The 17,578-nt window shown below is 45.4% G+C and overlaps 1 protein-coding gene and 1 non-coding gene across 2 annotated transcripts in view; both read right to left on the bottom strand.

Moving 5' to 3' along the window:
- Positions 1-8,732: 8,732 nt before the first annotated feature.
- Positions 8,733-8,862, bottom strand: LOC116089628. Its single transcript, XR_004118409.1, has one exon. It is a non-coding gene; the product is annotated as a small nucleolar RNA SNORA17 (small nucleolar RNA).
- Positions 8,863-12,486: 3,624 nt separating this feature from the next.
- Positions 12,487-17,578, bottom strand: part of Trpm8 (transient receptor potential cation channel subfamily M member 8) — an 86,923-nt gene continuing 81,831 nt past the window's right edge. Inside the window, exons 26-27 of the mRNA XM_031368905.1 lie at positions 16,225-16,316; positions 12,487-12,822 (exon numbers count right to left, since the gene is read on the bottom strand). Of these exons, the coding sequence (XP_031224765.1) occupies positions 16,266-16,316 (51 nt within the window). The 3' untranslated portion in view covers positions 12,487-12,822; positions 16,225-16,265. The remainder of the gene's footprint in view (positions 12,823-16,224; positions 16,317-17,578) is intronic.

Here is a 17,578-nt window from a genome sequence, read left to right as displayed (position 1 = left end):
CGGAAGATATTTTGCAGCCTTGACACTTTTGGTAACCTCATTTGGTAACATGTTGACTCCTTGGTGCACCGTAAGGCTGCATGTCTTGATGGAGATGGCGGCTTTCGTCTTGGAGGGAACAATAGTCCATTTATTCTGGAGACAAATACAAATGGCTATTTCCCAGGAACAGTGATTCAAGTTGTCCAAGTAACACATTCTGGTGCGGAAACCTTTCATAAAGTTTTTATAGTGGCAGAATAAAAGAAAGACACAAGTCAAAGAATTTTTAGTAATACCTCAGTGGAGACGTCTGTTGACCAGGTTGTTAGTGAAAAAGGGGGACTCTGCTCTGGGCCTTGGATACCACTGGAAGAGATACTTAGTTTAGCTCTTGGGTTGGTGGAAGCTAATCTTCAGTTAACATTTGAAAATGGCATACCTGGTAGTCACAAGGATGTTAGGGGGGACACAGAGGTGGGCAATCAAAGATGATTAAGAAGCTAAAAATAGCCAAAGATGCTATGGTTTTGATCTGCAACAATCCAACTCTCTGCAGTTATGGTATTCGGTCTCCAATAGCTGAGGCTGGTAAGTTACCTCCTTATTTATTTTATTTTATTATTTTTCAGATTCACATTTTTGAACCACTTCATCAGAGGCCAAATGTTGGAGGTGAGGTTCCAGAAAGCCACATTTTTTTTCTTAGCTTAAGTTGTTTCATACACATTTTTAATTACAATGGAATTACATCACTTTCCCCCTTCTCTTTCTACCTCAAGATCCTCCTGTAGCCTCTCCACTCTCAAACTGATAGCCTATTTTTTTTTTACTATTATTATTGTTACATGGTATATGTGTACACAAAGATAAAAGTGTAACCTCCTGAGTTGTTTTCTTGTCTGTATACATATGGTTTCAGAGCTGACTGTTTTGTATCAAGGGGCTCATCCAGGAACTTCCTGTATATCCAACACTTACCTCAGACAATCCTCCTGCCTCAGTTTCCCAAATACTGGACTTAGAGTTGTTATCGTTGATATTCTCTTAGTTATTCTCTTAGTCTAAATGCAGCCACATGGCTCCTATGGAAGGACCGTACTGAACACTCCTTAAGTTGCCCCATTAGACAGTCCTGATTTGGTCTCCTTGAGGCCAACAAAGAGGCTTCTCAGAGAGGCAGGTACCTGTCCCCTCTTGTCAGCTGTTACACTGTCTGCCCCTAGTATGATTATTAGAGGTAAAGCCTCTTCCCTCGGACCACCATTCCAGATGTGGGAGCCTGAGCCCAGTAGCAGAGCCCATTATGTGGGCAAAAGTGAGGAAAACCTTAACCAGAGACTTGAAGAGCTTCCTCCTGTGTTCACTAAACCTCCCCACCTTGTCTTCTGTTGCTCTCCGATCTCACACTCCCGCTCTGAAGCACAGCTGGCCTGCTCCTCTGCCTCCCCACAGGTCTGACATAGTCACAGGTAGGATCTGAGTTTTGTCACCTTCCTCAGACTGAGTCATTTGGAGGCAGCAAGGACGTGATTTGTTACCAGTAATTAAGTAAATAAATTTTGAATGATCAACTAATTGAATTCAGATAATAAAATTGGAGTCTCCTGACCTGCTCAGTATCATGCAAGAGGCACAGGAACATATCTAAACATTATGCCTCATTTTCTACTATGATTTTTCTAAGCTACTATGATTTTTTGGAAGTATTTCCATTTTAAAACTTGTTCCCTGTAAAAGTCAGCTAACATTGTGGGAGAAAATAGTACACATAAGGCATTTTAAAAGGAATAGAATATAAAGAGGAAGAAAAGCAATAAAACTAGAAATGGAGAAAAGAGAAAACACACACACACATACACAGAGAGATAGAGGGGGGGGGGAAGGAGGGAGGGAGGGAGAAGAAAGTTGATCATAGAGGGTTCAATCCTCAGAACCATATTAACCAACCATGGTGACATACTCCTGTGATCCCAGGATTCAGGAGATGGAGGCAGAGCAGGAGGAATCAAGGCCATATTTAGCTACATAGTATATGTGAGGCCAGCCTGACCTACAGGAGATAAGGAGGGGAGGGGAAGAAAAAGGGGGATGGAGAGGGAGAGAGAAAGACCATTGCTTGCCTCAGATCATCACAGATAGGCCGTCCAGGAATGGGGCTCTTGTCTGGCATGAAGTGCATCAGGGACCTGCACTCAATGTACCCACAGGGTTAACTTCTGTGTGTCTTGTACCAAAGTTCAAACAGTGCAGAATAATCAGATAGTTCATGTCAAGACCTGAGAAAGGTTTGAGGCTTCCTGCACCTTAAAAAAGTATGGCTGTGGCATGGATGCTGGAAGATGCAGGCTCCAGGATAAAGGGCAGGTTATCCCTCATGGCTGGAGTTCCTGCAGGTTTTGCACTGAACATAGCATACAATGCTCCTGACTAGGTTACATGTCTACAGGTCATTGCAGCTCATTGTGCTATAGAACACTGACTTCACAGAGCCTAAAGCACTTATCCAGCATGCTGGCTTGCTTTCTTCAAAGGGTGTTATCATTACGAATAGAAAAGCTAGTGTGCCATTCCTTTGGTATTACTTCTGTCTCCCAAAGTTATATCCATTACATACATACACACACACACACACACAAATTCTTGATTAGTTAGAAACATTGCAGTCAATGAGTCTCTCTCTCTCTCTCTCTCTCTCTCTCTCTCTCTCTCTCTCTCTCTCTCTTTTTGGTTTTTCGAGACAGGGTTTCTCTGTGTAGCCCTGGCTGTCCTGGAACTCACTCTGTAGACCAGGCTGGCCTCGAACTCAGAAATCCACCTGCCTCTGCCTCCCAAGTGCTGGGATTAAAGGCATGCGCCACCACCGCCCAGCTGTCAATGAGTCTCTTACATTAGGAACCAATGAACAACTATTTCACAGTGATTATCTGACTTCCTCATTGACTCAGGCACCTACGTTGTGCTGGAATCCCGTGACATGTGAGCAAGCCCCAACATAGTTCCTGACTTCTGAGCACCTGTACTTTAGCAGGGGGAGTAAATATCAACCAGCAGATCTCACATGCAGGAAAAATAAGAGCAGCAAGGAAGGACCTCCAAGGAATGATCAGTCACACTAGAGAGATGTTTCATAGAAAGTTCTAGAAAAGTATACCATAGGCAGGTTTGAGATCATTAGGAAAGGCTCTTCTGAAAAATCAAGTCTTAACATATGAGATAAAGGATGATTCTGAATGAATGAGAGAAAAAAGGAGGGTAATAGAGTCCCAGACTGACAGATAGACTAGAAGAAGTAGGAGCTCTGGGGCAGGAGCAAAGATGTTACCCTGGAGACAGTCACACAGTTTGCCTCAGTATTGCTCTAGAGTAATCATTAATAAAATCCTGAGCCCTAGAGAGAGTCACCCATTTCACCTAAGGTGATTTCAGTGTATGTCCGTTGCTCTAAAGCAGTGGTTTTCCTCCTGTGGGTTGTGACCCCTTTGGGGGTTGAACAATCTTTTCACAGGGGTCATCTAAGACTATTAGAAAACACATTACATTATTATTCATAACAGTAGCAAAATTGCAGTTATGGAGTAGCAACAAAATAAATTCGTGGTTAGGGGTTACCACAATATGGGGAACTGCATTAAAGGTTAAACAACATTAGGAAGGTTGAAGACCACTGAAGTCTAGAGTAATCATTAATAGCATTCTGAGCCCTAGATAGAGTCACACAGTTTGTCTAAGGTAATTGCCTAAGACATCTGCTGTATGTCTGTTGCTCTGGAGTAATCATTAATAGCATCCTGAGCCCTCTCAGCGTCTCGTGATACACTGAGAGACTCGGAGTTCAGGGAGAGGCACAGAGCTGTGCATCAGATAAGAGATATTTCAGAGTCTCCTACTTGAGACTCTGAGTTATTTTTGTTAATCAGGCAGACGTTAAATGAGAGAGACTGGGAATCCTTCTCCCACCTTTCCAGCTGCAGCCTGAGAGCAGAGATCCTTGTTCTGTTATTCAGCCACCTTTGGAGGTGGGGGATGAAGTCGATGCTGCTCAGCTCAAGGCAAGATAACAATCCAAGGCAGACAAGAGTAGTAGCAGCAGAGAGAAAAAGAGAGGTGCTTTAGAATTTAAAAAGCATTATCAGGTACAGCCTGGAGGAGGGAGAGAGAGAGAGAGAGAGAGAGAGAGAGAGAGAAGTGAAGATGTCTCCATGTAGCCAGTCAGTTGTCAAAATCAAGGCTGGAGTTAAGGATCTGAGAATACACTCACGTACTTGAGTGGGGCCGAGTCCTTCCATGCCTCCTCCTCTCAACCCCTGTATATTCTATTTCAGATCCAGCCAGTCACACCTCTTTCCTGCTCTGCTCACCTGGCCTCTAATTTGGTGAGCAGGCCTCTATACCTGTAATTAAGTGGCACAGTTCCTCAGCCTATTAGAAGCCAGGTGGCTTTCATTACCGGAGCTGAAGCACACAAGGGATGAACTTGGAGAGGGAGGTGAGTTCATTTCCATCAGTTTGATCCAGCACCCACTGCGTGCCTAGGGCTTAGATGGGTCCAAATTAATTCCCCCATAGTTCATGGTCTCCAAGATGCAAGGCTCCTTCTCGTGGACCATCTCCTCACCTTCCCACCAGCAGCAATTCACCCTCACCCTCAAAAATGGCCGAGTAACACATCAAGGATCCCTGCTCTCAGACTAAAGGGAAAAGGCAGGAAAAGGATTCCCAGTCTCTCTCATCTAACCTCTGCCTCCTTTACAAAAATAACTCAGAAAAATTCAATGACCAAGAATAAAGAGAGAGTGGATGTTCTCACCAAAGGTTTCCTCCCTTCCCTCTGTCCAGAGATGAAACACCAGTGTCCCAGAGAGAGGGGACAGCCTGGGTGATTATTTCATTCAAGGGCTCTCTTTTCAAATGAGGCAGCTCAGACCCCAGGAGGTGTCATAATCCAACCCACCAGAAGGGACCTTGCATCTTGGAGACCATGAACTATGGGGGAATTAATTTGGACCCATCTAAGCCCTAGGTACGCAGTGGGTGCTGGATCAAACTGATGGAAATGAACTCTCCTCCCTCTCCAAGTTCACGCCGTGTGTGCTTCAGCTCTGGTAATGAAAGCTGCCTGGCTTCTAATAGGCTGAGGAACTGTGCCACTTAATTACAGAAGGATCAGAAGAACAAATGTGAAAGAGAGAGAGAGAGAGAGAGAGAGAGAGAGAGAGAGAGAGAGAGAGATAGAGAGAGAGAGAGAGAGAGAGAGAATCCAGGATTTCAGAGCTGGAAGGCAGAATGCTCTCAGGAGCAGGAGAGAAATTGTTTTCTGACCTGGAAATGGCCTACATTGAAATTCCCAGAGATAATAAACCAGCAAAGACCATAACCAGGAGTTCTGATGGGGTTCTAAGGACCTGGGGAGTGAAGAGCAGGGGGCTCTGCGGAGGACAGGGGCTGTTGTGGTGTACTGTTGCCCTGGGGTTCTCCCTTAGGGTAGGCTGCTGAGGGCACTGAAGTTCCCTCTCCTCCTGTTCCCATACCACTGACTCCAGAGTCTCATCATTCCTGGGTGAGTAAGGGTGCCCAGCTCGGAAGAGAGCATGTAGACATTGTCTGATGTATCTGCAAATGGACAGCTGCCTGCCTAGGTTGTCCGTTTCCCATTTCCAAAAGGATGCTAGAGAGCTCCAGTCTCAGAGTGCAATAATTAATTTAGGTTGTCCAGAGAAACAGAACATAGAGAGTGAATCTCTCTCTGTCTCTCTGTCTCTGTCTCTCTCTCCCTCCCTCTCTCTCTCTCTGTCTCTCTCTGTCTCTCTCTCTTTCTCTCTGTCTCTCCCTCACTCTGTATATGTGTGTGTGTGTGTGAGAGATGCTCTCACCAAAGGCTTCCTCCCTTCCCTCTGTTCAGAGATGAAACACACAGCATTTCTTAGAGAGAGAGAGAGAGAGAGAGAGAGAGAGAGATAACAGAGAGATGGATATATATATATATGTGTGTGTGTGTGTGTATAGTGTGTTATTTATGTTCACACATATATACATATAAAGGGGATTTACTAGAGTGACTTACAGGCTGTGGACCAGCTAATTCAACAATGGCTGCCAATGAACGGAATGTCCAAGAACTCAGTAGCTGTTCAGGTCAAGGGGCTGGGTGTCTCACCTGGTCTTCAGAATACACCAGAATCCTGAAGAAGGAAGCTCCAGTGTCAGTGAAGGGATGGATTTGCCAGCAAGACTGAGAGCAAGCGGCCAAAGAGAACAAGCCTCCTTCTTCCATGTCCAACAGAGGGAGTGGAAGGAGCGGCCTAGATGAGAGGTAGGCTTTCCCATCTCAAAGATCCGTATTAGATGTCAGTCTTCTCACTTCAAAGGAGTAAGCAAAACTCCCTCACAGGTGTGCCCAGCCATTACTGGGATTCAGTTCACTCCGGATGTCATCAAGCTGACAACCAGGAACAGCATCACCCACAAGAAAGCTTCAGGAGGACCGCACTTGCCCAAGGAGACACATCAGGGGCTGAGAGCAGTGAGGCTCCCTCTCCATCCATCTAGATGGATGCTTGCTCTTTTATTCTTCACTAATCTCGGAAAAATAAGTGAGGCAAACACAGGCATTTGTCTGCACTGAGATAAAAGCAGGAGAGGAGGACGATAAAGTGGATGCTGAAAAAAGGGTCACAGCCAGTGGAGACAGAAGCGTCTCGCCATTGAGGAACAATAGATTGGGAAACGTTGGTTAGTACTGGTGGTGATGGTGGTGGTGGTGGTGGTGGTGTTAGTAGTAGTAATAGTAGTAGTAGTAGTAGTAGTAGTAGTAGTAGTAGTAATAGTAATAGTAATAGTAGTTTTTACTTGAAAGCAATAGGCCAAATGAGTACATAAATTTTACTTTTATTTACATAAAATCACTATACATGCTACCCCTGGCCTCCTAAGTTAAAGTCCTTTATGCAGAGGCCTCACTAGGACTCCACTCAGATATCCTGTTGTGACCCTGTGTCATGGAGATCCTGTAGTTTTGGATCTGTAGGACTGGCCCCTTCACGCACTCCAGCAGTTCATTGATGGGGTAGATGTTGGAATGGGCCCATTCAAAGCCCTGGGTCTGGGAGGTAGGGGAACTGATCAGCTCAAAGGCTCTTCTACCCTCACACCCTCAGGTCAGCTCATCACCAACCCTTGCAACCAGGGCCAACTGTGCTCTGCTGCCCATGTGAGATGCAGGGCCCACTCTCCTGAGTGCTGCAGTCAGTGAAGAACATGGTGAGTTCTCACCCTTTCATGACCCTGGGGCTGGCTCTCCTGCCTGCCAGAGATGGTGAAGGATGAGGGAGAGGAGGAGGGTGTCTCTCCCACAGCCCTCCCTTATCTCCACCACTACCCAGCAGACAAGAGGCAGGGCGGGCTCTCCCACACTCACACCCTTGGGGCTGGCTCATCTGCAACCCTATACAGGGTCAGCTCTACTGTGCTGTCCAAATGAGCAGGGTCTGCTTTCACAAGTGCTTCAGCAAGTGAGAGGCAGGGACAGCTCTCCTGCTCTGATGACCTCAAGCCAGTTCTGCCTGCCTGATTTTGATGGCAAGGACTGAGGGAGGGTATCTCCCTCTCACCCATGTCCCTGCAAGGCAGACAAGTTGTGGAGCCAGACCTCCCTCCTGCACACACACACACACACACACACACACACACACACACACACACACCTCTGCTACCAGGATCAACTCTACTGTTCTGCCCTGGCAAGGTGCAGGGTCCACTCTCTCAAGTGCTGCAGCTGGTGAGTGGCAGAGACAACTCCTCTCTCTGCTCTAATGATCTCAGGGCCAGGTCTTCTGCCTGCTTCAGGTGGTGTGAGAGGCGAGGCAGGGGAAAGGGATCTCTCTCATCCATGCCACCACACAGGAGACAAATGGTAGTGCCTATGTTTGTATCCTGGGAGCTAGCTCACCCACAATTCCCACAATATATGGGCCATTCTCCCAAGTTCTGCAGCTGGCTAGGGGCAGGGGCAGTTCACCCACTCTCATACTCCCCAGGGCCAGCTCTCCCACGATGCCCAGGTGAGGAGGGGAGCCAAGGCCCTCAGACATCAACATGTCTCTGGGCAGCAGCCCAGACCAGGGACATCTATATGCCCGGCCTTTGGTGATAACAGACCCCTGCTGCTCCAGGGCCATAGACCCAGATATGCCCCCCCATCCCGTGGCAGCACAGCCCATGACCCCACCATGGTCCTGGGTGGCATCACTAGCCACTCACATCAGGTTGTTCCTCACTACCCTCGAGACTCCAGTCTGCCTCTCTTCATTGTGCCCACATCCTTCTGTTTCTCTTTCTCTTCCATTTCTTCACCATGTGCTCCTCTTAGTGGTGTGGAGGTCTCTGAGTACCTGGGGTCATCTCAGGAGGGGTCTCAGGGGTGCTAGGCCCCAGTCTTCCATTATGGCACTGGGCAAGGGTCATCTCTGGCATGATCTGCCCCCACCTGGCCTGGGTGGTGCTGGACTGTTGGTCACTGCGAGCTAGCTCCTTACCCAGACCCCATGACAGTGGTCACCGGGGCTTGCTTCTTGCCAGACCTTCTTGAGTGGCCTCATGGGAGGGTCATGTATCAGGCTCACTCCCACATGGGGCCTTCAGTCCCAGGTAGGGTGGTTCTAATCTCCAGCTTGCTCTCTGTCCTAGGACCTCATCATGCCTACCTGGTGCTGCCCTGGACTGGGGGCCGTCTTAGGCTAACTTTTTTGTCCTGGAATGTTAGGCTCCTATTCATTCAGATGTTCACAGGTCAGAACACAGCATAGACAAAGCCTTTCTCCTCTCTGCCACCTACTGACATCCATGTGACACAACAGCCAAGCCTGTACCGCTTCTAAGGGCAGGTGACTATTATCTTAAAACAAAACAAAACATTTGTCCTGTCCCACAAGTTTGAAGGGGGCCTAAGCATACGCGTCCCTCAACTCATTCCTCTAAGTCATTCCATTTCAGCTGCTTTCTCTTCTGCATTCACCAACATTCCCCAACAACTTCAAATGCCCCCCCCACCGCCTGATGCCTAGTACCAGCTGCCCACCCTCACTCTTTTCCTGTTTCCCCCAGTCCTGTTCCTTGAGGCATCTCTATACTGCCAATAGCAGACGGTCTCCTTGAGGGGAGTTCAGAAGAAGCGATCTTTTCATTGCTGCAGCAAGGCCATGGCCTGAGAGACCTCTCTCCCTCTCCGACCTTCTGAGTCCCTGGGTGAGAGCCTACCCCAACATTTAGTTAGTGTTGACCCTCTGCCTCAGATCCCCTTCTTCTACCTGAGTAGATTATAAAATGGTAGAAAGCACAACCTTCCAGTTCCTCCCAATGAGGTTAAGCTGTCCTCTTCCCAATGAAGTGTTCACAGGAGAACACTTCACCCTTAAGAACATGTCCGTGGATGAGGAGCGAGGGGAACTTGACAAGCAAGACTTCTGTAGGGGCAAATGCAAACTGACAAAACACTCTGGTCCTGTCAGTGTGGACATTTTGCCCATAGCCCACCTGGACCCCAACTAGCTGAGCTGAAAAGTGTGTCTGCTCCGGTCTGACAGACAAATGGGGCAGCCCACCAAACACTGAATTTTTTTGTCCTCACAGGAGAATAAAGGCCGGTGTCCTCATGCCTGGATCAGAGGGCAGAGGAGTACAGCAGGAGATGGAGAAAGTATAGGCCCACCTGACTTCCGAGCAGTTTTGTTTTTGAGACAGAGACTATAGGTAACTGTCTCCTCCATGACAACCACAGGACCAATCTCCTATGGACCACAAAGAAGCATGTGGTGAAGATACATTTCTCTGATTCCTCCTGGGGTTGGGGTGGAATGTCCCTTTGGAGCAGAAGGACTAAGGAACGCTAGCAGGGCCATAGCTATATCCAGCAGCTCTAGTCCCATGCTGGGCACAGGTGGCTCTATGGTTGCTGTGTGTTTGTGGATGAAAGACATCCATGTTGGCCCAGGGTAATCTGCTAGGCTGCTGAGAGGCCTACATCTGAACCCCTATAGCCTCTCCAAACACTGGTGACATAATGGGGTACGTGGTTCTGAGTCAGTGAAGTTAAACACCTTTAGGTGACAGATGGGCGCCTAAACAATTAACATCTACTGTGGTGGCTTTGAACTCTTGATCTCTAGCTGGTGATGTTTGGGGAAGGTGGGTGGTCTTGATGGAGAAAGTACAGGTCCACTTTGAGATTAAAATTTCCTCGCCACTTCGAGTTTGCTCTCACTGAATTGTGTGTACAATCCATGAACTTTCAGCTCCTTGTCACCACTCCTGCTGCCATGCCTCCTCGCCATGACAGGCTCTTATCCCTCTAGAACCATAAGCCCAAAGAAACTCTTCTAGAGGTTACTTTTGATCATGGTGTTTTGTCACAATAACAGAGAAGTAGTTAATACACCTACCAAAAAGTGGAGCATAGTATCTAAATCTCTTGATGCCAACTGTGACCGCAGTTCACCTGTTTCTGTGTGCACTCGGCATGGGCCCATTATCATCCCGGTAACTCAAACCCCTTTAGGAATAACCATAACTCAGCCAAGAATGACTTTTATTTTTTAACTCTCACTAGAATGCCACACATAAACATGACAATCCCTCCACGATTTAATATGCTCACACTGAAGCCATGGTGTAGGGAGTCTTGGGTTGTGCACAAGTCTACAGATGGTTAGAACCAGACCAACAGATGTAGCACCTTTGATGTGACAAATGAGCTATTTTCAGGAGCTACGTTAGAAATAGTGACGTCACATGAGCACACATCCTGCAGAGTAACCATGTGAGCGTCGTCTAACTCTTCTTCAGGGTCAACAGGAGCACTCTGTGCACAGAGACTGTTTTCTTAAGACGGTGGAGACACGGTGTGGAAATATGAACCCGTGAACACACTGATTAAGTGGGGGTTGGCAGACTAGGCTAAGTCTCACTTGCTTCTTTTAGTCCAGTTGCTAACTTGAGTTGAAGGTAAGGCTCTGACTGTTCTTCCGTCTGAACAGTGTTTGCTGTCTTACATTTCATTTTTTCACAAGTCCCTATGTAGAAGACAGACCCTTCCTTCTGGTGGTTTCAGACATGGCAAGCACCTTGGTCGTCGGGGTAAAATGGAAGTGGGACGCTCTCACTAACGGAGCAATGTTCAACTTTGCACCCATTGGCCATTTTCATTATGTAAAGGTGTCCGGTCCACTCTCTGCTTCTGAAACCCCAGTGAGTTTAGAGACCTGTGAGGCCAGGGTGGGTTTAAAATGCAGGCAACCTTTGTTCTGCCCTTCTCAGCTGACATTTGCAGGGCGTGAATAGCCAGACCAAATAAAAAATAAACATATCTGGGCTAATGCTTCGGTCATTCTTCTACCTAAACATGCAGTCAACAACTTCCTACGGAGGGTGGCTCCTTCAGTTGCTGAGTGTATGGTTTATGAAAGAGTTGAAAAAAATGTTCACTTTTAACACTCACAGTGATGAGTGTTAAAGCAGCCTTATGCTCCCTTGGCGGAGCTCTTTTGAGCACAGATACCACAGCTGCAGAGGAGGGTAGGGGTGGGGTGTTCAAGCAGACAATCACTCAAAGTCTGTGCCAACACCTGCGTGCTCCACAATGCCTAAACAAGACTGTTGGCTTCTACCTAAAGTGAGAGTTGAGAAGACTGCGTCTTACTAGAGAGAGCTCCATATATCTTATGTCTTATGTATAAGTTATTAAGTCCTATTTTTGCTATACATTGATGAAAAAAGGCCTTGCAAATGGCTTGATAATCAACAGATATTCCAAAGAATCTAATATTCTACATTGGCGACGGCTTGATGCTCTTAACACAGAGAGAAGGCATGCACAAAGACATTCATTTCAACGGCCAGGTGGAGTCAGCTAGCAATGACCTACGTTGTGGAAATGGCTAGAGGTTTGAATATTACTGAGTTACTGATAATGCTTGGAAAGACCTGGAAGAAAACATCTCTGATGAAATAGTTGATGGAAAAGCCCATAGAAAACTGTATGTGCAGACGATGACGTCGTGTAAGGTTTTTAAAAGTGAAGTGTAGCATGCATAGGAAAGGCTGGAACTGAGCAAACACACGGAAGTGTGAGCAACGACTATAGGTGTGGGAGGCTGTTTATGTCCTCTATGTCCTTGAACCTCCCGTGAGACCCATTTGCTACTTTTAATGGGGAAATGATGAGAGAGTGGAGGAGGGGCACACTCCCGGAAAAAAAAAAAAAGGAGCAAGGTAAGCTTCTCAAAGGTTCCTTTTGGGAGGTCCCTTCAGCAGGTGAGCCCCAGAGAAAGAAGTCACTGCCTCCGTGTCCCCCAGTTCACCCCTGTTTGACATGTGAGAAAGGAGAGGTTGCCCTTGGGTATTTTAGAATCTGGCCTTATTTTTCTTTGGGGTGGGGTAGGACTCTTTGACAATGTGTTGACGAACTCATCACACACTGTAGAAAAGGAGACAGTGGGAAATAAACACAATGGAAGTATAAGTATAAAATCAGGACCAAGGTCATAGTCGTGGGAGGTGCACAAGACAGAGGTGGGAAAGGTGTGTCAACACTTAATCCCTCAGCATCAGTGCAAAGGCTCTGAGATGCAGAAAACACAGGCACCTTCACGAAGGAAACTTCATGGTCCTTTGCACCCCTCTTCATGTGCAAAGGCCTCTGTACACTTTGCTCCCTGACCTGTGCCCTTGAGGGTGACTATGAGTCATCCACTCTGTGCTCAGGGACCTGAAAATATCTCCTTTAGAAGTCATTAGCAGTACTGTCCACCAGTGTCCCACGAGCCTCCAAATCCAAGTGGTTGATTTGACCTGTGAAAACAAAGAAGATTCTGAATTATTAATAATAATTAATAAATTCATAAATTAATAAAAATATTAATAAAATGTCCACTCCCTCTCTTGTTTCAAAATACACTGGGAAAAGGTCTGGGCATGCTACCAAATGCTAATGCCTGTGGCATTAGCTGTGCTTGTCTGGGAGTCTGCCCATGTGAGCTGTATGAGGTTCACTGAGCAGGACCCAACTCATGCCATCTAAGTTGGTCTCAGAGAGTCAAGAAGGACTTTATTTGTTCAGTGGTTGCCACACAAAACCAAAAATGAGTAGATAACCAAGTAGAAAACCCGAACACTTATCAAAATGTAGCTTTCAAATGATTCAAAATGGCAAGCGAAGCTTTCTTTTTCAGAAACTGAAACAATGTGGCCAGGAGACAGTTCTCTGGAAAACGGGCCATTTCCAGAGACCTTCCTTCACCTCATGGTGCTTGGAGAGGCTGCCCACTCCTGAGATACAAAGTAGAGAAAGAAAATGTTTGAGCTTTACTTCCAGCCATAGCTTAAGAAAAAAAAAAAAATAGATCCGAGTAATTGGACCAAAGGCTGACATCCAGATAAAGATGGGCACAGTGCTAAATGCCTCTGCCCACCCCACCCTCACCTATGGCAGCTCTCACTCCCCTAAGGTAGACTTTCTCTGCCCTGTCATACCATCCCAGGGAAAGGTGACAACCCTGAGCCCTAGAGAAAGAAGCACTGGGAGACACTGAAAGACTAGAGTCTGAGACACTCAGGGTTGGTGGCCAGTAAAACTGAACTTTTTCTTAAGGGTGTGAACACTAAGAAAGAACTTACCTAGAGGTAAAAAAAAAAAAAAGTATGTAATAACATTTGGTATGCTACTGGGTAAAATTCATGGGGCATATATTTGATTTGTGTGTGTGTTTGTGTGTACACCAATGTATGTTGTTAATGTTTGTTATTCAGTGCACATATGCATGTTAATGTGTGTTAGTATGTGCGTTAGTGTGTATGCTTTTCAGTGTATGTTAGTGTGTTATTGTATATGTGTTAGTACATGTCAACATCTCTCACAGACTACAGCTCTCTTCTTTGGCCAGCCAGCAAACCTGTCTTCGCCTCCCCAGAGACAGCATCACATGGGCATCTGCCATACCTAGCTCTTATCAGTGTATGTGTTAGTGTGTCTGTTTGTGTAATGTTGGTGTGTCTCAGTATGTGTATTGGTGTACATGTTAGTGAATGGGTCAGTGTATGTGTTAGTGTATTAGTGTGTTAATATATATTACTGTGTTATCAGTGTATATGTTAGTGTGCATCAGTGTGTTAGTATGTGTATTTGTGTGTTAGTGTATGTCAGTGTGTATCTCTGTGTGTGTTAGTGTGTGTCTATGTGTGTTCTTGTGTGTGTTCTTGTGTGTGTACCTATGTATATGGAAGTTAGAGGACAGCTTCAGGTATCATTCCTCAGATGCTATTACATTTTCTTTGGCACAACATCTCTCACAGACTACAGCTCTCTTCTTTGGCCAGCCAGCAAACCTGTCTTCGCCTCCCCAGAAACGGCATCACATGGGCATCTGCCATACCTGGCTCTGACACTTGTTTTCTTAGATTCTTTTTCCACCCCATCTTTCTTTCTCACACAGCAGCACATGGTGCACATGTTGTGCACAACCTAGCACATGCTACCCACACTGTACATACACACACACACACACAGTGCATATACTTTGCACACATTAACACATGATACACACAGTGCACATATCAGCACACAATACACACACTGTGCTCATATCAGCACATGATACATACACTGTGCACACACCAGCACATGATGCATACACTGTGCACACACCAACACATGATACACATACTGTGCACACACCAACACATGGTACACACATACAAAAGTAATGTCACATCCTTGCCAGTCACTTTTATTCACCCTTTCATTAACTCTAAGCTTATTAACAAAGGCCTAAGTGCAGGGTAGATGGGTGAGATGCCAGTCTGTTTGCCTGTTTCACAGTCAAATAGCTGAAAGGAAGAGAGATCAGAGCTTCCTGGGTGATATGGATGTGAGTATTTTCTGAATACTTTTACTCTTTAATCACATTTATATTTATTTTTATCATTTGAATTGTTTTGTCTGTTCCTTTTTTTATTTTTTAGCTTATAGATGAAGAAAAATTATTTCAAAAGCCAAAGTGCTGTTTATTTTCAACATTTTAAAAATTTTAAAATTAAACATCATTGTGAAGGTGTTGAAATGGGCTCCTCCTGAGTTCTCAAGACTGGACGTCTTCAGCATATTCAGGAAGTGCCACTCAGCTTTCAGATTCTGTCAGGCCTAAGGCTTCCATAATGGAACCTGTAGATGTGAGCTGTGACTGCCACGACTTAAGGAACACAAACAGACGGTCAGAGACACCAGGATTTCCCCGTAGAGTGATCACAATGCAGAGGAAAATCCTACAGTCCAAGTACTCACTGCAGGCAAAGGTCAGGGTGAAAGGCTGCATAGGAGGCCAGTGCCAGAGAGCAGCACAGGGCACAAGCTCAAAGGCCAGTGTGAGAGGCAGATCAAGAGGCCAATGTGAGGGACCAGCGAGAGTGTTAGAGTCAGCATTAGGGGGCAGTGGGAGGGGTCAGGGCACGTGGCCAGCACATTGTAGTCCTAACCATACTGACAACCTTCTGCTGGCCTCAGTCCATCGGGATGGAGAAGGGAACTCGTCTCTATTTTTATTCCTTATAGTTTACTTGTAGACCAGTAGAGTATCCATAGCTGTGCCTTCCTCCCCATCCCCAACTCTCCATGCTCCTAAAATTTTCAACATTTAGTCTCAAGATTTGGACAGGTTTTGGGAAAACATGTTCAAAGCAAATGGCAAGATGCTGGAGCGAAGCCCTGAGTTCAGCTTTGCCAATTAATTGAATTATGTGTTATTGTGCGAAGGAGCTGTTGTTAAAAGCCTACCATCTCTACCCTCCAGATCAGTTTTCAGAAAGTAGAAAGGTGCTTAGCACACATCTACCTACCCCACAGCAATAGACATAAGAACCCAGGAGAATAAGGAACATTTTGGGTGTTTCCACAAAAATATCTGTGATACAGTACTAAGAAGGAAAAAATAGCAAATCTTTGATCAATATGACCTCATTTCAGTTTATGTAAAAATAGTGGGCTAACAGTGCTCTAGAGCCACCATCGCGAGGGACATGAGAAGGATCTTCTGCTCCTTATCTCTAGGCTGTGACTTAGTTGGTTTGTTTTGTACAATGCCTTATTGTCAAAGCTGACAACATGTGAAAATAGAATGTTAGAAAACCACCACAATTTAAAAAATATCTTTAAAACACTAAAATTTTCAGAGCAAAGAAAAGAGACGTTAGCCAACTTACCTTATTGTAATTTGGTTTCTCTCCACGAGCGTTTGCCCATCTTATTTGATTTTATTAGCAATCTCTTTCAGAAGACATTTGAGATCATTAAGCTTGGAAGGGGGAAGAAAGAAAACTCAGTCTTAAGACAAATTTTTAACATTCTATTTTACATGACAAGTGCGTTAAACAGTAAACGTGACACAGAAGGGTGGGGCAGGCCCTGCTTACTCCTTACTTATGGTCAGCAGTTAGCAAACAAATATTAGCTTCATGAAATGCAAATCAAAAAGGGTTTCCCCCTAGACCTAGCAGATTATGTTTGTACAGCAGTAATATATGCAGATGTATGCAAATGTAACCAAATGTATGCTTGGTTTTACTAAGATACTAATAAAGTTTTGCTTTACAAAAATATACTAATAAAAATTATGAAGATACTAGTAAGATATGATTTTATGCTTCCTAACACACACATACACAAATGGTAAAGCCCCAAGTATAATTTACATAAATGGTACATAAGATTATTCTCTATATTACAGGAGGTTCATGGCCTAAGTTTAAATCACATACTGCCTTGATGTGGTTTATTAAAGGGCATGGACAGGTTCTAATTTCTGTGTAGTTGGCTCCCAGCTTGCTATGTGGCTTACTCTCTGGGAGTTTTGGGTTGGCAGGGAGGAATATGTGTTGAAGTTGGGCCTGTTTCCAGTGATAACCTCTTCCTTTAATTTAAAAAAAAAAAAGAACAAAGAGAAATTTGAGAGCTCCTGGCTGCCTCAGTGAACACTGCACTGAGAACCCCACTCCCAGGCTTCAGGACTTGCGAATAACTTTGTTTTCTGTTATAATGAGATGAAAAGCGGTTTTGCTCCCCCCCCAGGCAATTTTGTTAATAGTAAAATGTTATTAATCAGCAGCTCCAAGGACAGCATAAGGTGCTCAGAAGAAAATAAGGGAAGCAGAGAACAAAAAGAAAATAAGCAAAGTCGAGCATTGGGTTTCGGGAAAGGCTAAACAAGCCAACAAACCCTTAGCTAGATTGCTATAAGATCTGTCTCTATTGTAGTGTGTGCGGATGTGAAGAACCAGGGGTTGCTTAAGCCTGGATTCCCTGTCCCCTCATAAGGGGAGAACACAGTCTGATAAGCTTCTGCAACCAGAATAGCAGTCAGGCAAGCAGACATAAACTGCACCCTGTCAGACCAGAGCCACAAAGGCACCTGCCTGCACTCACAGCAGCCCTGCTTCAGGAACAGGCTAATCAGACAAGTATGCATCAAGTCACACACCAGATAAAACGGAGGTCTCATGAAAGACACACTTTAAGCACCTACACCCATTTCCCTTCCACCTACATCCATTCATTTTC

Source organism: Mastomys coucha, unplaced genomic scaffold (genome assembly GCF_008632895.1).
Source record: "Mastomys coucha isolate ucsf_1 unplaced genomic scaffold, UCSF_Mcou_1 pScaffold14, whole genome shotgun sequence".
Taxonomy (NCBI): Eukaryota; Metazoa; Chordata; class Mammalia; order Rodentia; family Muridae; genus Mastomys; species Mastomys coucha.
This window is presented reverse-complemented; position numbering and strand designations above follow the sequence as displayed.